The sequence below is a fragment of the Hemiscyllium ocellatum genome, chromosome 22 (assembly GCF_020745735.1).
Source record: "Hemiscyllium ocellatum isolate sHemOce1 chromosome 22, sHemOce1.pat.X.cur, whole genome shotgun sequence".
Taxonomy (NCBI): domain Eukaryota; kingdom Metazoa; phylum Chordata; class Chondrichthyes; order Orectolobiformes; family Hemiscylliidae; genus Hemiscyllium; species Hemiscyllium ocellatum.
In genome coordinates this window covers 12,774,000-12,794,544 of record NC_083422.1, presented here as the reverse complement: position 1 = coordinate 12,794,544, position 20,545 = coordinate 12,774,000, and the positions used below count along the sequence as shown (strand labels likewise).

Sequence of the window (20,545 nt, the reverse complement as noted above, 5' to 3'; positions counted from 1 at the left end):
TACTGGCGCTCTCCCATTGCATTTCATATCAACGTTATAAACTGCTGGTTAATTATATTCTATTGGCCATAAACCAATCACATCAACAAACCGGAAATGAAACAGGTCTTTACATATCACTAAAAGCAAATGTTTGTTAGTTTCCTTGATTTATGATGTAATTTATTACCTATCAATGTAGGTTATTTAGCTGTTCATGAAATTTTATGTGAACTCTAAATTGTCGGTTTATGAAACATTAGGTTAAAATATAATCAGATGTGTAATCATGTGTTCCCCGGCTGTAATATTGCATCTCAGAGTAATTAGATTGCATATTAAATTGATCATTATTTAAGTCATAAGTATTTAAGGTTAACATACAATCAGAACATGCTCTGACAAATACAATAAACCATATGAAAATAAAAGCTATACTTACTCCTTGAATCTGATACAATGCAACGAGAAAGAAGAAGAGGAAAAAAATGTTAACCAATATTTGTTCTTTTAGTTGAGAATTCATTTCAAACTGTGCATATATTATCAATGACCAACAATAGAGCTGGAATTATGATTTTCCATCATAGGCATGAATGTGGGTTGGAGATAGTGCTGGAACATAGATTTCTGGTTATATTATCTGCAATCATCAATATTAAGAGTTTGAGCTTGCAGAGAGAAAGTATTATCATTTCAACCCTCACTTTTATGATTGCATTTTAATCAGTTCAATTAATGATGCAGAGCCAAACACAAGAAAATAACATAACTGTTTAGTTTTGTCAGTGAGCACAGCATTAGAATATTTGCAAATGATCCAAATTCTGATCTGCAAATTCTTTCAAGTCAGAGAGTTAACATGCAGTGCTCAATGACGTGCTTCATTCAAAATTCAATTACCGAATAACACAACACAGATATACAAAATAATGAACAATATGTTGCTATCTGCAAAATGCTTTATAAATGAAATTAAATGAAATTAAACAAAATCAGCTCCGATGCTGGTGAGTGTCAGGGGTAATTCGTTGTTCAGTGAGTGGCATAATTTATGAAGATCTAGAAAATGTAGAGAAATAACATTACAAGAAAATACAAAAGACCAGATTGTATAGTCAGGTGAAGCAATGCGTTGAAATATAGCTTGTATTGCTAAAGATTGAAGGAACCCAGACTTGAAGCCATCTGCTCGGAGGCTTTTCAGGTTAAAGCTTGTATGCAGCATCATTGTGGCCTCATTGTTGCATGCCTCTGCTGAGGAGTTGCATCTTGTGAAGGCTCAATAAGATCACCTGGGACTGAGAACTGATGCATTTCATCCAATCTTGACAGGTTTATGAAAGATTAATATGTAAATATTCTGTCTTAAGCCATCAGTACCTGGTGCATGCTGTAAACTGTGGTGTATGGAAATGCAGTTACTTCCAAAATTCCTTCAAAGCCTCTTCTACGTGGACTACACATACAGCACCACACGTACTGTGCACATCAACTGCATGACCGACACAAGACATTCCAGGTAGGTGCTCTACTCCCAGCTCCAAAACGGCAGGCGGGCCCCAGGCGGACAGAGGTACTGCTTCAGAGATATCCTTAAAGCCTCATTGATGAAGGGTGACATTCCTACATACTCCTGGAAATCTTTGGCCCAAGACCGTCCAGATTGGAGGAGAAGCATTCAGGAAAATGTCAAGCTCCTCAAGACTTGCCATCTGGAAAAAGCGGAAGCCAGGGGAAAGGAGAGCGCTGCCGTACTAATGCCCCTCCCATCCCTTCCTATGACCACTTTCTGCCCAAAGTGTAACAGAACCTGTGATAGCCATATCAGACTGCACACCCACCTATTGACTCACCCTGAGTGTCGAAGAGAGTCATGCTCATCTGCGAGGGACCACAGATGAATGAAGGAATGACACTCCACTATCGTTGTTGGGTGTCATTCCTAGAATTCCATTCTTTAAAGTATTGCATAAGCTTCTTTGTCACACAAACTGCAATGGTTCAATAACTAGGGACGCCACTACCTTCTTATTTGCAAATCAGGATGGAAAATGAATCTTTACCTGCCAGAAATGACAGGTTCATTGTGTTCACAAATGGTGAGCAGCATTAAATACTTGGTTCAAGATGGAAAAATGCAAAGGGAAAGGGAAGAAAAAAGCCTGATTACAAACAATTGAGAAACACAATAGGGAGTGGTAAATAAATATTAAACTTCACCTCCATTTTTTTGTTGTTCGAGGCTTGTGCAGAAGAGACAGGAACAGGCTGTGGCTCCCTGCAGAGCATTGCTATACTCAATAATTAAAGCTAAAAGTTATCGGGTAAAAACAAAATCTGGGTGCATATAGAAATCTGGTTGGCTGAAAACTAGACTGCCCTGAACAGAAAGAGAACTGGACGTGGATAGGCTCGTAATTGCTGCTGGTATCTTCTGGGTCAATTGTAAACATCTCAGTTTTGGAGGCAATGGTTATCTACTCACAAGTGGCCAGCTAACTAATTTAGCACCTTAAGGCCAGTGCACAGACATTGACAATAATTTTCAAGTCAGCAATTAAGCCCAGCCAATGTTTAGGGACTGACTCTCATCAGAAGATCAGGGGACCAGTGATTGATCTATTATTTCCAAACCTCAACTTTGCCACAGTGCAAATTATCCACAAGCATGGTCATAGGCTACTCTGTGTAATGGCAGAGGTGCGGACAAAGGTGACCCCGTCCTGTTGGCCCCTTAAGCCTTGACAGTCAATCCTTCATCCCTTATCAGATGTTGAGTATGTGCATCCTAGTCCACGTGTCAAAAATCAGATGGCGGGTACGATGTGATGCAAGGTTTTGACCATAAAATGCACCCATCAGGGCTTCTCACCCCAGAAAGAGATTTCAGCCCCATAGCTCCATTAATTCCAACACTGTACTAGCTGTCAGGAACTAGCTTTTAACCTCTTCTTACTGTGGGCTAGTTTCACTTAATAATGTTCCTTCATAGAGAAACTGAGAACCAACCTGGGGAGAATTGAATTTTGTTCAACTGCTCACAGCAAGTCGAAGTGTATTCTATCGCCAATCCAACCAGCATTGATTAAGGGTGACATGATGGAGAAATAATCCAATTCACAGCAAAATAAATTAAATCGCAGGTATTGGTTAACACGTAAAAGGCATGTACTCACTGTCTGTAGGTTACCATAACAATCAGAATTGCAGGTAAACAGCAGAGGATGATAATGATAGCCAGAGCCAGCAGAGCACCTTCTGTATAGCCCACAGCTTGTGCCTGTTTCTGTACATTTGCCACCACACTCGGCGTGCGAATTTCCAGAATACGACCTCCTTGTCCCAAGTAAGGCTGAAAGTCTTTATTTATATCTAGAAGTTTGCCATCTAGAAATCTTTATCAATCACAAACATAAATTGGAGAGTAAGATATATATTTTAAAACTGCAATTCATATTAATCTTGGCTTAGCTAAGACATATCTCCTTGCAGAGTCCTGCTACTTATTGATGACAGTTTCATGGAATCTGAGGGTGACTGATAATAACATGCTTCATGTTTCCGTGCTGTTTAGGCTATCCCCAGTCTGTCATTAAATTTGTCAGGTAGTCAGGGGTGGGCATCACATACTGGCCTTGGCCAGGGCGTCTACATTCACAGCCCACGCATGAATGAAAAATACAACTGATGTGTCATCATGGAATGGTGAAATGGGAAGACACATAGTAGATAAAATTTAATTTAGACGTGTGTAAAGTGAAACATTTTGGCAGGAATAATAGTGAAAGATCATATAAAGTAAGTGGTACTACTTTGAAGAAAACGTAGAAATATAGCAACTAGTTGTGTAAGTCCATAATAACCATTTGATACTTGTATAATGGTCGTAACACACTAAAATGTCCTGAGGCAATTTACAGGAGGGATGACAGACCCTTTTAGGACATTTATAAGGAGGGGTTAGGTTGATAGAGGAGGGGAGTTATTAACCATTTTGAAAGGCGTTAATGTCACTTTTCTATTTTATTTTGACAGAAATAATAAAAAATTGCTCATTCAGTTATTTTTTTCACAAGGTTAATTGCTCTATAGAGCTTTACATGTGGTATTGTGGCCAATCACAGCTCTGTCACAATGTTGCTTATTTCTCGACATCTCATGTGGAAGCAGAAACTGCTGCCTTTGAACATTTTCTTTCACTTCTCTGCAAGTTTTAATGAGCATTCTTGTCATCAATGTTCCTAAACAATTGCAAAGAATATCCTCCACAAGACTCATTAATGAGCATATAGGAGAGAACATCACCACGGCTTTGAAATTGGGCACATGAACAGCTTCCCAGAACATAAAATGTGACACAGTGGTTTTGTAAGAATTGGAAATGTGCAGTACATTTAAAATATTGCTCTGCATGTCTCATTAAAAAGGGACTGAATCTCACTGAAGGGTGTCTCGTATGTTGAAATGTTTACAAATGAGCAAACAGTCATATAATTCTCAGAGGTTCATTTTGAAAGGGCTCCTTCGTTTGATTGGACAGAGACTATCATTTAGAAATTTTGTTAAATGTTAAGATTGCACATTTGACATGAAATGCTTATTGGACAGTCTAATGAATTACGAAATATCAGAGACTGTCTCTCCCACTTCTAACGTGTAGGGGAGACTTAAGTACACATAGGCATCACAAAATGATAATCTGTGTTCTGTTCTAAGAATAAGAGATATTAGAATATGAACACAGTACAGTACATTTAAACAACATTCAACTATTGCTATTTTAATAGTTATTCACTCATTAAATGGGAAAACATTCCTATTTGAATAATTAACAGAGAAATATTACACAAATGTGTTAGTCATAAATTAATACTCACCAGCAGAGAGCTCTCACTTCTCTGTTCAATCTAGATTTATCCCCACAATAAAAAGCATTTGCTAACTTTCAGCAGAAAACAAATGTCAGTAGCACAAGTTAATTCCAGATAAACATGAAAACTGAACAAATTTTGAAACAGTTGGCCTGTATTTTACTCACTTGAAGAGCTCATTCCTTGAAATTGCTCTGTTTGTCAAAGGGTCAATGGCATAAACCATCAAATCTGACTTGGAATAGTCTTCTTCCTGAAAGCCATCTCCATGTCTGCGAGGACCGATGGATTCCACTACTACCTTTGCTCCAGGAATCTGATCCTGTACATAACGTTCAAGAATTCTAAAAGCACAAATTTAATAAAACAGAAGTGGGTAACATAGAATACCACTTTGTATGTGCATATTTTACACTCATACTCAAGTCTCACTATTGGAGATACAGCAGCTGGATTAGTCAGTGTTTATTTTAAATCAACCTGTTTGGATATGTTATAAACTTATCCCTGTGGCAGGCGGAACTTGAACCTTGACATACCCAGAGGTAGGGACACTACCACTGTGCCACAAGATCCTCAGAGGTTTAACGTTTAGGTATTAATGCCACTCTACCTATTCAAGCTATTTGGAGGCATGGGATAAGGAGGAGGTCTGCATGTTAAAGGGAAACGCTCAAAGAAATCACAGTGTAAGACCTAGGCTTCATTTAAATATCCCAGCCCTTTCGCCAGCCCAAAAGCAATAGGACCAAAGACAGGGTAGAGCAGAAAATTGGCTTGGGAATATTGTAATGCCAGGGACTCAAACTGATGATGGAATTGGATCTTGGAGACTGAGAACACTACCGCTCTTCCTGGGTCACAAGGAACTTTCTCTAAGGTACGTTTGGAAAGCTGATCCATCAATGCCTCCTGTCACCATCTGACTTTTAAGTTTCACACCTTGTGGATCTTTGTGATTCTGCAATAAAATCACATTGTGGCACCAATCCTAACATTTTGAATCTAATGGCCAGTGATGGGAGCCACACAGAGCTCTAGAGTCAGTGAAGATGAAATGGCAGCATCTGTGAATGGCCAGACAAATCTTAACCAAGCACTGAGGAGCGTGGACATTAAAACAGAGGTTCAGGTGTCTCTCTATGTTATAGAGTCATAGAGTCATAGAGATGTACAGCATGGAAACAGACTCTTCGGTCCAATTCGTCCATGCCGATCAGATATCCATCCTCTGCATGAAAAAGTTGCCCCTTAGGTCTCTTTTATATGTTTCCCCTCTCACCCTAAACTTATGCCCTCTAGTTCTGGACTCTCTGACCCCAGGGAAAAGACTTTGTCTATTTATCCTATCCATGCCCCTCATAATTTTGTAAACTCTATAAGGTCACTCTTCAGCCTCCGACGCTCCAGGAAAAAGAACCCCAGCCTGTTCAGCCTCTCCCTGTAGCTCAGATCCTCCAACCCTGGCAACATCCTTGTAAATCTTTTCTGAACACTTTCAAGTTTCACAACATCTTTCTGATAGGAAGGAGACCAGAATTGCATGCAATATTCCAACAGTGGCCTAACCAATGTCCTGTACAGCTGCAACATGACCTCCCAACGCCTGTACTCAATACTCTGACCAATAAAGGAAAGCATACCAAATGCCTTCTTCACTATCCTATCTACCTGTGACTCCACTTTCAAGGAGCTATGAACCTGCACTCCAAGGTCTCGTTGTTCAGCAACACTCCCTTGAAACTTACCATTAAGTGTATAAGTCCTGCTTAGATTTGCTTTCCCAAACTGCAGCACCTCGCATTTATCTGAATTAAACTCCATCTGCCACTTCTCAGCTGTTTGTTCTAGTCTTTGCATTCGAAAGAAAGGACAACGAGAACTGACAAATACTGACCAAATACTTAACTACACCAGCAACCATTCCAACACACACTAACATACCTGTATCAGAACACTATTCCAATGAGCCACCACATTGCAGCACAGATGAACGTAGGACAAACAGAAAGAAAGTTAGCCACCAGGATACATGAACACCAGCTAGCCACAAAAAGACACGGTTCTGTCTCCCTCATAGCCCTACACACAGATGAAAAAAAACACCATTTCGACTGGGACAACACATCTATCCTGGGACAGACTAAGCAAAGACATGCCAGAGGATTCCTAGAGGCCTGGCACTCCAACCACAATGCCATAAGCAAACACACAGATCGAGATGTCATCTATCAACCCCTCAGAAAATGAACAGGAAATGACATCACCACAAACCCCAGGAACCCCATCCAGGAGAAAGATATAAATAGAAAGAAGGAGACAACAGCTTCTCTTCACTTGGAGGTCACCACTGATGATGTTACCTAGCCAGGTAATGAAACATCTGGATATCAAACCTACAGCTCAGCGAGCAAACCTACACCCTAAACTGTAGGGAAATAGATGGTGACATGTTGCAAAATGTCCAGATTACAGAGGAGGAAGTGCTGGATGTCTTGAAATGGTTAAAAGTGGATAAATCCCCAGGACTTGATCAGGAGAACCTTGTGGGAAGCCAGAGAAGTGATTGCCGGGCCTCTTGCTGAGATATTTGTATCATTGATAGTCACAGGTGAGATGTCGGAAGACTGGAGGTTGGCAAACGTGGTGCCACTGTTTAAGAAGGGCAGTACAGACAAGCCAGGAAACTATAGACCAGTGAGCCTAACCTTGATGGTGGGCAAGTTGTTGGAGGGAATCCTGAGGGACAGGATGTACATGTATTTGGAAAGGCAAGGACTGATTTGGCTGGAGCATCAAGGCTGAGGGGTGACCTTATAGAGATTTACAAAATTATGAGGGGTATGTATAGGATAAATAGACAAAGTCTTTTCCCTGGGGTCGTGGAGTCCAGAACTAGAGGGCATAGGTTTAGGGTGAGAGGGGAAAGACATAAAAGAGACTTAAGGGGCAACTTTTTCATGCAGAGGGTGGTACATGTATGGAATGAGCTGCCAGAGGATGTGGTGGAGGCTGGTACAATTGCAACATTTAAGAGGCATTTGGATGGGTATATGAATAGGAAGGGCTTGGAGGGATGTGGGCCGGATGCTGGCAGGTGGGATTAGATTGGGTTGGGATATCTGGTCGACAAGGACGGGTTGGACCGAAGGATCTGTTTCCATTCTATACATCTCTATGGCTCTATGACTCTATGTGGTTATATGGCCCACATGCTAATAACATCCAACACACCAATATTGCCCCATGCAGAGATAAGTTTCCTCATATTGATCCTGCCCCACATACCGATACACCAGCCCTGTGCTGACACTGTCTCATATACTGCTGCCCCACATGCTAATAACATCCAACACACACTGACCATGCTGCAGATGGCATCTCTGTCTCCATGCCATGATATTATACATAGACTCCCACACATTGATACTGCCCTATGTACTGTTAATATCTAGCATGCTGAACCTCTCCCTCACACCAATACTTCTCCAACACTGTGACTGCCCCTCATACTGATAATGCTCCAATTATTGATATTGTCTCCTACTAGTAAAAAATGAGGTCTGCAGATGCTGGAGATCACAGCTGAAAATGTGTTGCTGGTCAAAGCACAGCAGGCCAGGCAGCATCTCAGGAATAGGGAATTCGACGTTTCAGAGGGAGGACTCCTACACCAATTCTGAATTACATATGGATACTCTCCAGAATGCTGTCCACTGATCATGTCTCAAATGATGATAATGCCCTATATGTTGATGAGATGTTGACACTCCTTCTACATGGAGAAAGTGAGGACTGCACATGCTGGAGACCAGAGTTGAAAAATGTTGTGCTGGAAAAACACAGCAGGCCAGGCAGCACCCGAGGAGCAGGAGAATCGATGTTTCGGGCATAAGCCCTTTTTCAGGAAGGGCTTATGGAATTCCTGAAGAAGGGTTTATGCCCGAAACATCGGTTCTCCTGCTCCTCCGATGCTGCCTGGCCTGCTGTGTTTTTCCAGCATGACATTTTTCAACTCCTTCTCCATGTTAATCCTGCCTTCGGAAGGAATTAGAATGAAGGAGAAGATCGGTGAATTAAATGTCAAACTGGATGCAAAACAAAAAGAAAGAGACAAAGAATTGTTAGATTGAGAATTTGTTTCCCTTTGGTACAAGCTTAAGTTTTCTTATTCTTCACACATCCTTCATCTTTGCTGAATTACGTCTGGCTACCTCCATCTTTTCCTAACTTTGTGATTTTTTTGTTACTATTTGTCCCAAATGAACAAGCTTAGCTATATGTTCTTGTGCGATATTACCCACTTCAATCTTCAGTCCAGTTTGTTCTATTGTATTCCTGTAAAGCGCTTGCAAACTTCGGTTTTTGTGGACTTGGTGTTTCTAATCAATCTATAATCTTAATGTTTTAGACTTTGCTTGATTGTACAACCTCATTTATTTCTGCAAGTTGCACTGTGTCATCAGCATACGGCAAGCTTGTTATGTCCTGAGCTCCAATTTTTACCCTGGAAGTACACCTAATTTACTGAAATCTTGTTGTGTGCACGGATCTAATAACTTTTGTGACATTCAATTAAACATGTCTTATTGCCATCTCCTCCCTTCTAGTCTGAGGCTCACCAATTGCATCTCAACATAGTGTCTGGATAAATCTTGCATTTTTAACTATCAAAGCCACATTACATGAACACATCTATTAACTTTTGGCAACAAATGCAATCAAGCACTTTGCATAGTCTATATGCAGATATGAACGCACTACTATAATACAAGCATTTAGCAACAGCAACTTATCCTTATGCAGAACCCCGAATGTAATAAAATGTCCCAAGGCTTTTAATGCATTTGGCACAGTTGTGTCTAATACCTCCACTGAAATACGAATTGGTGTAAATGGATGATCTCGTGTTTAAAAAGCAGACAAAATAATTTCATAACCTGTTTAAAATTTTGCTAAATTAACAATGGCCAGCAGAAGTATTAGGTTTATATTTTTGAAGCTAATTTATCCATGTTCCTTTAAGGAAGTGAATCTTCCATCTACACCAATCTCTCAGAAAGTGTGATTTTCTTTTAACTGCTGCCTGAAATTGCTGTGCAAGTCATTCAGTTCAAGGGCATTTAAGACTGGGCAATAAATGCTGGCCTTTTCAGTGACAGCTACATCCAATCACAGAATTGTTTAAAAAGTCAACTTGAAAAGTAAGGCTGAGCTTTTGCATTTTATATGCAAATTTCATTTTGCAGATCTCAAGAACAATTAAAATATCAGAAATAATTTTAAAGAAACTGTCACTTCCTTCTATCAGACAAATAAATTTTACACTTTAATGTATGAAAACAGTACAATACCCAATCAACTGATCTTTGTTCTGTTCCACCAGGGTAGGTGGGACATTGGAAACAATCACTTGCATATCCAGTTCATTGACGACAGACACCTGGAGAAAGGACAAATACAATTCTATTGGTTCTGACAGTTTGTTAACAGACCACCCTGTTCCATTTATTTAAGGAACAACTGATTCAGCTTTACTTTAAAAGCTGCATAAACCTCACTGTTTATCAGGTTGGATAACAGACTCAACAAGTTAAAATCACATCCTCAGAGTTTCGCATTTCCTTGTGGGAACTTCAGATGTACGAATGAGGCTATTGCCTATTTCTATGCTACAATTTGGTCATGATGAATGTTTAACTTGGATACAGATTGTCACAACACAAGGTTAAACAACACATTTTGATGAATATAAAGAATATATGGTGACATTCATTTTGTATTCAGAGTATATCGATAAGCACTGCTACTTTTAGGAACAAACAGGAAGTAAACCAATACAAACAGGAAGTAAATCAGAAGAAAGAGAACTTTTCTTGCTTAGGTGCAAAGCCATCACCATATTTAAGAGTCTACAAAATCTACATGTACAGAATTTTTGCATTTTATTAGGGATACGCTGTTTATTGAACTGTCTGAAAAGTTCAGGGAAACCCATGGTAAACCCATGGCTTAGGAACTCCCAACTGTGAACAGGAATATTGTGGTTTTAACCATGATGACGGCACAGTGGCTCAGTGGCTAGCACTGCTAACCCACAGTGCCAGGGACCCATGCTCGATTCCAGCTTTGTGTGATTGTGTGGAATTTGCACATTCACCTAATGTCTGCGTGGGTTTCCTCCGGGTGCTCCGATTTCCTCTCATAGAGTAAACACGTGCAGGTTAGCTGGACTGGCCATGTAAATTGCCCCGTAGTAGCCAGGGATATACAGCCTATGTAGCTTAACCATGGTAAATGCAGGGTTACGGAGATAGGATAGCGAGGGGCGGGGGTGGGCCAGCTGGGTCTGAGTGGGCTGCTTTTCAGATGGTCACTTTGGTTGCAGATTTGATGGGCTAAATGCCTCTTTTGGCACTGTCGGGATTCTATGATTCTAACCAGCCAAACTGTAGGAGCTTTCCAGTACAACAATACTGAATAAGCCTCTCACTGCTTGCTCATTGAAGATTACCTAACACTTGTTGTGTGGTTGAGAAGAGTGCCAACCCGATTTACAAGCCATGGCCCTCAGCAACAATGGTGGACATTAAATTCATCAAGCAATGGATCAAGAATCACTTATTGTTTCATAATATCAAAACTGAATTTTCTTTCCCAAGTGTAGACTTAAATAAACTTTCAAGTCATGTAAAGCAAAGTTAAATGCTGTAAATCAAACATGGATTACATGATTGCTGAGTATAACCTCCAGCCATTCGTCCCATTCAACTTTCTTCTAGGTGGTATTGTCTTATGCCGTGTTAGAGGCTCCTGCACAACATTATTTCATTAGTTTTCATGAAGTATTGGTGCACCTTGTCCAATCCACCATGAGTCATCTGCCCATGGAGTATTGTGCTGTAATGGGGCATTTTAGTAGAAGATGTGGGCCATTTTTATTGGACTACATTGATGAGCCTTCACCTCCTCCTCACATCTAAGCATCTGAAGTATTACTTCAGTACATCAAGTGCTTGCCCAATCAGAGTCTTTATTTTTGCCTAGTTTAATTCTAAATATGTATTGGGTATTCGAATGTGCAAAGATCACAATAAATTTATGACAAGACAACACACGATTAATTTCATAAGAACTCCAACTGTTTTAAATAAAACATAATGAAAGAGACTGTTAAATTGATCTGGTGAACATAGGATTCACATATACTTTGAATGCTAAATACATTCAAATGTTTACACACTGAAAGCTTGCAGTTTGAAAGGACTGCATGTGATGTATATTTCATAATACTGATGCACTGAAACTATGCCTCAATATTTAAAGGAGGCATAGAATTTTGATTTACTAGAATAGCTTAGTAAAATGTACCTTGAACATTAAAAAAATGAATGAAAGCTAAAAATGACATTTTATTCTGACTAGACTTAAAAAGGATACAAGAGCTGTGGATGCTGAACTGAAATCTTAAATACAATTTAAGATTGTTTTCTTCAGCATTCTTGCTGTGCACACAACTGATTATCTGGCATGATAACAGAGCTTCAACAAGACTACAAATCTGGAGCAACAGGCTCCACTGTTTGTGATATCCAAATAAGCTGCCTGCCATTTTCCATGGAAGAAAGATTGCTGGTCATCTTCAGTGAAGGAAGCAAATGACAATGCGAAATAACTACTTTATTCATTAATCTTTCAAATTCATCTATCTATCATTTCCAAATACAAATTGGTGCATGAAAGAGATCCTCAGTACATTGCATTAGGCTATTCAACATAAGCCTTCTTGCCTAAAAAAAATGATAGTGCGATACATGGTTACACATGGGGTGACTGTTCAAGTAGGAGTAAGATATCTGTTTTAAAGATTTATTTTGAATATGCTTTAATGCTGACTTCAATGGCTGGAAAAGTAAAGAAATAAAGAAAGGTTACACTAAAGCCTGCTATTAAACGGAATTAAATACACAATTTTAAAATAACAGAATATAGTTGACAATAGCCATTACCATCACTCACAATTGAATCAATCACTAATTAACTCAGAGTGCACCAAATAAAGTATGAAATATTCATTTTGATTAACTGACTTCCACAAAGGCATCTGTAACCAATTCCACAAGACGTACGATGGCGAGTCTCCTGACAAAATCAAATGGCATTTAATCTTTATCATAACAGCATAGAATAGTCATTTTTTTTGTCACTTGTAATTTTTTACAAAACAAAATGCAGTGAAATGTGTTTAAGTCGCTATGCCTCAGCACCTACATTAATAACAGAAGTTATAGTTTTTTAAAAGTTGAGACAAAGTCCATTATAATTCAATACCTGGCTTTTGGGTTTGGGAAAAGAGAGTACCACTGCAAGGCTGCCATGCATGGCCACTGGAGGCTGCCATTGAGGAAGGCCACCAAGACGTGCCATGGATGCGAGACACAGTGGCTCAGTGGTTAGCACTGATGCCTCACAGTGCCAGGGACCCAGGTTTGATTCCACCCTTGGGACACTCTGTGTGGAGTTTGCACACTCTTCCTGTGTCTGCAATTCATCTGGGTGCTCTGGATTCCTCCCACAGTCACAATGATATGCAGGCTAGGTGTGTTAACCATGGGAATGCGGGTTCCAGGGACAGGGTAGGGAGGTGGGTCTGGGTTGGCTGCTCTTCGGAGGGTCGGTGTGCAATCAATGGGCTGAATGGCCTGTTCTGACACTGCAGGGGTTCTATGATTCAAATCTATTTAAAGGCAAAGCAATATATAACTTTAAAAAATCTTTATTGTACTTACAACAACTTGTGCACTACTGCTTAATTCTGTTCCATAGTTGTCTGTTGCAATAACTTCAAACTTATAATAAGACCGTCTCATGTTTCTGAATGTAATTGCTGTCTTGATTGCACCAGTATACTCTTCTATTACAAATCCATCCTTTCCATCCTTTGTGGGTGGTATGATTAATCGGAACTGAGAAATGCTGTAGTTTCCACTATCCTGATCTTCAACCTGTCAATGTACAGAATAATAGCCACACCTCACATTATTCACAAAACAATGTTCTGGTACCAGAATGGATGGTCCAGCTATTTTAATGTGTTATTAAATTTTGACAGAAAATATAGAACCTCTGGTCCATACTTTCACCTGAAATAAGCAGAAGTCATGTTGCTCAGCAATAGTGAAATATTAAGACAACCGTTATTTCCATTTCTCAAAATATTCTTATTTGGCCCTTCAGCTAATTGGACTAATTGTCAAGGAAGCAAGGTTTGCAATGCAAAATATGAGTAAGTCATGTTGAAACTCATTATGTTCCAGGAGAATGGAATCAATACTTATTCTGATGGCAGACACTGGTATATCATTGCAAAAATCAAAAGAATTGTGAGGAAAATGACTTCCATTTTGTGGTCTTGATCTTTGATCTTCACAATTTTGTTTACCCTATCTATATTCCCTATTCACCTATAATATGTGTTGGACCATTTGTCTTCACCTGTCTTAACTTTGTTTAAATATATGGGCATTTGGGGTCCTGAAGGGACATAATTTAAATTGCATAAATTAGACATTTTCTTTCACTGCTTTTATTAAAGTTAAGTGCAGTGCAATAAATAAAGTTATTTGTCTGTTGCTGATGAAACCTGACATAAATTGCTTTTGTCCTGAATAGCAGTCAGTTGGACACAAGCGACATTTTGGAGGTCTAATTGAAATAATATTATGATTTCTGATGGCTTATGGAACAGTGGAGCATGGATATCAGTACACTCTTCCCACTTATGTTGTGATACAGAATTTTTGCCAAGTCCCAAGTAGCTAGCAGATGGATCAGTAAGTGACAAAATGTCAATAAATACATCAAAAGTAGGTGACACAGTGGCACTGCCTCACAGTGCCAGGGACCTGGGTTCGATCGCAGCCTTGGGTGATTGTCTGTGTAGAGTTTGCACATTCTCCCTGTGTCTGCATGGGTTTCCAAGGGGTGCTCCAATTTTCTCCCACAGTCCAAAGATGTGCAGATTAGGTGGATTAGCCATGGGAAATGTTAGGTTACAGGGATATGGTAGAGTTTGGGTGAGATGTTCCTCAGAGACTTCTGTGGACTCGATGGGCTGAACTGCCTCTTTCCACACTGTAGGAATCATGTGACTCCTCTATGAAATTTTAAGAGTAAAAGGTCATGAGAGCCATACAGGAATAGGTATTTTAGTCCTGAAATCCTGTCTGCCATTCAATATTACGTTAAAAATCACACAACACCAGGTTATAGTCCATCAGGTTTAATTGGAAGAATACTAGCTTTTGGAGCGACGCTCCTTCATCAGGTGATAGGATGAAGGACCGTCGCTCTGAAAGCTAGTGTGCTTCCAATTAAACCTGTTGGACTATAACCTGGTGTTGTGTGATTTTAAACTTTGTAAACCCCAATCCAACACCGGCGTCTCCAAATCATTCAATATTATGACTGACATAGCTGAGCTCCATTTATCTACCATAACTCAAGTTATCTCAATACAATGCAGTTTTGTGAGCTCCAGTGCAGGATGAGGGAGAATTCGGCATTTCTACAACCCTTTGTGTGAAAAATTATTTTCTGATTTCAATATTAAATGGTCAGGCTCTAATTTGAAGATCTTGCCCCACACCTATCCTTGATTCCCAGCCTAGGAGTATCAGTTTATTTCAATCTACCCTTTAGGATGGTTTTAGCAGTTTGAGCCTGTTGGTCAGATGCCCCATCAAGAACAAATATGACACAGGTGATTGATCCAAACAAACATAGTCACATGTGAAATACAATTGTAAAAATAAGGACTTTGTTTGGAATTGGATTATGCTATCTGTGGCATTGCAGGAAATAAAAATCTGGAAATAAAATGTCTGCATTCAGCATAGCTGGACAGTCCAGTATCTTCATTGGTACTGATAAGGCGGAAAATGGAAAGATCTTGTTTGTTGAGTGTTATCCTGATGAATCGTCCACGATAGTAATTGAAAGAAAATCATTAACTATAATATATTGAGACAAAGTGAGCATATTGCACGGTCAATAAAATTATTATTCTATACGTCACAAACATTGACGTCTTCCAGGCTTAAACATATGTAAACGTTCATAGCTTTTGCTACATGAAAAAAATTGCAACTTGCAACATACAAAGCTAAAATGCCTCTTAAAGCCCAAAGTGCAGTCATCACAAATACTATGACATCCTTTAGTGCCGGATACAACTTATATTTATTTGAAAGCCAAACAATTTTCCTTTTGCCTTTGCCCTTTAAAATAAAACAGACAGCTCACAAGATGTTCTGAAGGTCTGAATACTCCTTGCTGAAAGACACTGCGAAAGATAAGTTCGTGAGGTAGTGCAAATGCTGAATAATGCATTTCAGGATAAATTGCTTCAATTAACTTCACAAAGGAGATAAGTAATTATCGAAAAAAGGTTCTATTGTCTTTAGCTGTCTTGACAACAACTGTATAGAAATGAGTGGAATTTCAGATTCCTGATGCAGGTTCCTGGTTGGAGAATTGTATGTAACCTGTGTCATTGCAATTGGGAGAACTGGTTACATAAAATGCCAGTAAGGCATTGAAATAACCAAGATGAGCCCTTTTCCAGGATTTTGAATCCTGGAGCAGAAATCCCATCCTCTGGAAGCTGTCAGCTGATCAGGGTTGCGCAGGAGGATTAAGTTCTGCTGCTGGTTAATATAGAGACTATTTTGGGATCCCATCCATAGATAGCAGTGAGTGGCACAGATTGGGTTTCACAGGAGGATGTCATTGGCAATTGAGGGTGAGCAGGTCCCCTGCGATGGGGATGGAGGATATAGTTGGGCTTGGATGTAAGGGCAGGGAATTTATTTTTCAAAGAATGGTCATGGGATGTGGGCACTTACGACTAGGTCAGCATTTGTTGTCATCCCTAATTATCCAGGTGGATGTTAAGAATGAACCACACGTTGTATGGGAGACCCACCAAGTTGAGATGGCAGATTTTATTCCCTCAAGGGCATTAATAAATCAGATGGATTTTTTTTGACAATCAGCAGTTACAAGGTTGCCACTCATTGGGTTTTTATTTCAGATTTTTATTGCATTCAAATTTCACTGATTTCCATGGTGGGATTTAATCCCACATTCCCAGAACAGTAGTATGACTAGTCCAAGGACATTACCATTACACTGCTGTCTACCACTGTGTGTGTGCGTGTGTGTGTGTGATGGGGGGAATGGTGTATGCTATCTCTCTGATGGTGACCCATTCCCTTCCCAACAGCAGGTCTCTTGATGGGTGCCTTTGGAACATGCACCTCCTCTGGGCTATCAAACACGACAATAGTTTGCGGGCAGCCGTCAGGAGGCACAGGAAACTCATGAGGATTTCGGGGATTCCCTGAGTCACCCTGAAATCCCAGCAGGCTCAAGGTTAATGACCCTTAAGTGGCTCAATTCATTAGCCTCATCAGCCCATTCCTCTGGCTGGCTCATCCATGCTGCTGACCTAATGTGTTTCTGCCTACCTGCAAGTGAGGATGGGCCAAATGGGGGCCCGTTCACATCTAATATGCTTGGGGCAACTGTATTCAAACTCAGCCAATGGTTTTCTATGAAGCAAACACAACCCAAATTCTGCCTGAATTGAGCCAGAAGAGGGCGCTACCACACCAGAAACCAACCCAGCAAAGATACATGCATTAAAATCTTGGCTACCAACTATATCTGAGCATCAATCAATAAAATAAAGACAGAAAATTATATTCAAAGTAAATATCTACATTTTGAATTCTCTTGCAAAGTTATCCAGCTTAGAAAAACAGAACTGATACTGTCTTTGCTTGCTTTATTCAAAACAACAGCATACCGGAGAGCTCAGTTTAACTCCAAGCTCAAAGCTCAGCCTGGGTTCTTTGCAAAAGTAATTTCATCAATTCTATTTCAAGAAACAAAAACTAAAGGCTCATTCTCATATTTCGTGATGAATTTGCATATTGTAGCTTTATACTATCCATTTATTCTCTTCTGCCAAAATATACAATTATTTTAAATATGATTTATTTTTGTTCCTGCTCCCTTTTGTACTTCTTAACAATTTTGTGATGCATTATTTTAATGTCTAATGAGTGCTGACCTATTTGGGTAAATCCTACTATTCAGTTTTAAAATAATATTACTTGTTATTTTTACGTGTGTAAATAATCAACAGGCTAGCTATTATAATTAATGTCTTAATTTGCTTAATCTAAATTTTTAAAATTTTTGTCATATTATCTGTACATGATTTATCAATTCCTTTAGTTGACCAAGAACTTATTTCTTCTTACTGGCCAATTAATGGTCCCCTTACTTTGAAGAATGAAAGTCTTTTTGTTCAAAATTTTTATTGGTCTAAAGAGGGTGGATGTAAATAGGATGCTACCTCTGGCTGGTGAGTCTAGAACCAGCAAACAGCAAAAATCAGGCCAATTAAGATTGGGATGACAAGGGACTTCTTCATTCAGAAGGTGAATGTTTCAAATTTTCTGCCCTGAGTGGGGTGTGGAACAATACTACTCTAATTTTGGTTTTGGTGCAGGGACCTCCTCCAAATGTGGAACTCAGAGTGGGCTGTGCAACTCAGAGGGACCACTGATCTTCAAGCACAATTATGAGCATGGACAGAAAGACAATGACGGCTTTCTGGAAACAATGACTTCAAGAATATGGGTTTGGGAATAGCTCACCAACAAGTCATTGAGGTAGATAATCAGCCATGATTTAATTGAATGTCAGAGCAGGCTGAATGAGCTGAATGGCTGCCTAGGTTTGTTCAATACATTCACATAGGCTTTATGACCCTTTGATCGTTACTTATAAATTCTGTATTCTCTCTCACTAGCTGGCTGAGGAAGGAGCTCGGGGCTCCAAAAGCTTGTGCTTTCAAAATAACCTGGACAATGACCAGGTGTCATGTGATTTTTGACTGAATGGCCAACACATGCTTCTCTGTTCCTAACTGCACTCAGTTATTCAGAAACCTAAATTTCATGTCAGGCTTTAAATACATTAGTTACTGGTCATCAGCTTGATCTAAAATTTATAATGTTGCCATTCCTGACATGCTCAACACATGCTATGTTAAGAAAGTAGGCTCATTTTCTAGGTGCATTCACTGTTGGTTTGCAGCCCCTTATTCAGATAGTCACATACACAATCTAATCTGAATATTTTTAAAATGTTTTCATTTTTTGTGGGATGTGGGCAACACTGGTTGGCCAGTATTTATTGTCCATCCCAAGTTACCCTTGACAAAGTGGTTAAAGTGGTGGCCTTCTTGAACTGCTGTGGTGCACCCACTGTGGGTTGACCCACAATGCCATTACAGAGGGAATTCAGGATTTTGGCCCAGTGATAGTGAAGGAACGACCATGTATTTCCAAGTCAGGATGGTGAGTGACTTGGAGGGGAACTTGAAGATGATGGTTCCCATATATCTGCTGTCCTTAACCTTCTCGATGGAAGAGTTCATAGTTTTGGAAGGTGCTGTCTGAGGATCTTTGGTGAATTTCTGCAGTACATCTTGTCGCTAGTCCATACTGCTGTTACTGAGCATTGGTGGTGAAGGGAGTGGATGCTTGTGCATGTGGTGCCAATCAAGCAGGCTGCTTTATCCTGCTTGGTATCAATCTTCTTAAGTGTTGTTGGGGCTTTACTCATCCAGGCAAGTGGGGAGTATTCCATCACACTCCTGACTTAGGCCTTGGAGATGGTGATCAGGCTTTGAGGAGTCAGGAGGTGAGTTACTCACCGTAGTATTCCTAGCTTCTGACCTGCTCTTGTAAGCACTGTGTCTATGTAGTGAGGCCAGTTGAGTTTCTGGTCAATGGTAACCCCCAGAATGTTGGTGGTGAGAGAATTATTGATGGGAACACTGGTGAATGCCAAGAGACAGTGGTTAAATTGTGTCTTATTCGAGATGGTCACAGCCTGGCATTTGTTTGGTGTGAATGTTACTTGCCACTTGTTAGCCTAAGCCTGGATATTGCCCAGATCTTGTTGCACTTGAACATGGACTACTTCAATATCCGAGGCGTCACAAATCATGCTGAACATTGCTGACCAAGTATTGGTACAAAATGTTGGGAACACTCAGCAGACCAGGAAGCAGCTATGGAAAGAGAAAAGAAGCTCATGTTTATATCAGAACTGATGATGTGCCATCAGGTTGCAAAGCTGACTCTGTTTCTACCTTTACACTGCTAACCGACTTGCTGAGAATGTTCAGAATTTTCTATAATTATTTCAGATATCCAGCGTCAAAGTAATTTACTTTTGCTCAACTTATTGGTGAAGCTTCCAGACAGTATACTTTCACTGAGTTGTTTTCAATGTTATCAGTCGGTGACTACATTACTTTTTAAAAGGAATTTATTTGAATTGCAAAACACAGTGTTGAATGTAGTCTGGGACTGGAGAGAATCCATATGCTGCTTGGATTACCCACTTGGGTCTGCACAGAGTTTAGATGGTCCATTGGTTTGGTTTAACATAATTTACACAATGTTGAAGATGGCGCGCCTCAGGGATTTGTATGAAGCTACTGACAAGAACAGCATTAGTGATGTATCAAAGGCAATACATTTCTGAGCAGCTACATTCCAACAAGATTTTTCATGGATGTAATATGGAGGTCAAATCTGCATTCA

The 20,545-nt window shown here is 39.8% G+C and overlaps 1 protein-coding gene across 1 annotated transcript in view; it reads right to left on the bottom strand.

The window, feature by feature from the left end:
• Positions 1–20,545, bottom strand: part of pcdh15b (protocadherin-related 15b) — a 642,771-nt gene that overhangs the window by 64,080 nt on the left and 558,146 nt on the right. The window contains exons 27-31 of the mRNA XM_060841768.1: positions 13,643–13,858; positions 10,208–10,296; positions 5,021–5,197; positions 3,159–3,377; positions 422–430 (exon numbers count right to left, since the gene is read on the bottom strand). Coding sequence (XP_060697751.1) covers positions 422–430; positions 3,159–3,377; positions 5,021–5,197; positions 10,208–10,296; positions 13,643–13,858 — 710 coding nt within the window. The remainder of the gene's footprint in view (positions 1–421; positions 431–3,158; positions 3,378–5,020; positions 5,198–10,207; positions 10,297–13,642; positions 13,859–20,545) is intronic.